The sequence below is a fragment of the Nanorana parkeri genome, unplaced genomic scaffold (assembly GCF_000935625.1).
Source record: "Nanorana parkeri isolate BGI_ZX_2015 unplaced genomic scaffold, ASM93562v1 scaffold1, whole genome shotgun sequence".
Lineage (NCBI taxonomy): Eukaryota > Metazoa > Chordata > Amphibia > Anura > Dicroglossidae > Nanorana > Nanorana parkeri.
This window is the reverse complement of record NW_017306269.1, coordinates 508,020-509,136: the sequence shown is the minus strand read 5'-3', so window position 1 is coordinate 509,136 and position 1,117 is coordinate 508,020. Positions and strand designations below refer to the sequence as shown.

The 1,117-nt window shown below is 44.9% G+C and overlaps 1 protein-coding gene across 4 annotated transcripts in view; it reads right to left on the bottom strand.

Moving 5' to 3' along the window:
• ESRRG (estrogen related receptor gamma) overlaps positions 1-641 on the bottom strand; it is a 205,054-nt gene extending 204,413 nt beyond the window's left edge. For all 4 annotated transcript variants that reach the window (XM_018555713.1, XM_018555636.1, XM_018555788.1 and 1 more), the window contains exon 1: positions 429-641. In XM_018555713.1, the coding sequence (XP_018411215.1) occupies positions 429-484 (56 nt within the window). In that variant the 5' untranslated portion in view covers positions 485-641. The remainder of the gene's footprint in view (positions 1-428) is intronic.
• Between the last annotated feature and the right edge of the window lie 476 nt (positions 642-1,117).

Here is a 1,117-nt window from a genome sequence, read left to right as displayed (position 1 = left end):
CGGTGGTAAGGGGTGGAGGGGGGGGGGGGTGCAGAGAGAATGAGAGGGCTTCTAAGAAAATACGCTGCACCCTCGTGAAACGACACATTTGAACACTTTGCTAAGCTTTTGTGCCAAGTGCCTATTCTTAGAATAAGGGGAGCCTGACGTACAGCTGTCCCCTTGATGGCGACAGGACTCACAGTGGAAGGTAATGGTAACAATTCCCCACTCACACAATTACAAACAAAAAAGGAGCAAACCTTCGGCACAATAGAGAGACAAGACTAGCAAACAGAAATCACTCATGCACAGAAATCCTCTTAGCCCCTACCTGCATCTCTGTATTATTTTAGCCATTGTGTAAAAGGAAGATAAAGGAAACATAAAATAGAAAAACAAACAGACAAACAAACAAACAAAAAAGAACAAGAATAAGAGGTACCTACTCTTCTTCGTAGTGCAGGGAAAAAGACTCAGGAAGGCAAAGTTCTACCGAATCCATGTGCGCCCGGCAACCATAATTTGTGCACCCCAGCTATAAATCAAAGTTTCCTTGTCAGAGGGACAGTGCAATTAACACAAATGTTCTCCTGGTGACAAGCCTATAGGCACAGCCAGTTGGGACCAAAAGCTCTCACACTCTCCTAATCAAGGACTTAAAGCCCCGATTGCAGCTTATTAATATGAAGTAGAGCTTTACATATGCAGTCCCTCTGGCCCACTTGGCTATTGGATTGGTGGGAGGGTAGCCAATAAGAGCAAGGGAGGGCAGGAGCTCCACACATTGTGACAGCTAGGCAGGTACAGAGAAAGGGTGGGGGTGGGGGGGAGGAAGGAACGGAGTGAGGACTGACTGAGATAGAGAGAGAGAGAGCTCTCATGAGCTAGAAATGTTTCCTTTGGGCTACAATACAAAGAGGGAATAAAAGGTTTCTCTGTTTGGGCATTAAACGTTTGTTATAACATTAAACACAACTCACCAGAGCCAAATGAAAGAAAGATTTCATGTACAGTGGCTCCCTTTTTTTTTTCCCCCCTCTTTACCAAGTCAGGGGCATTAAGTTTTTACATCGCTTCCCTGCATGTCAATTTCTCAGATTTTAGGGTTTTTTTTGTGCCAATTTGACTCCCCCCC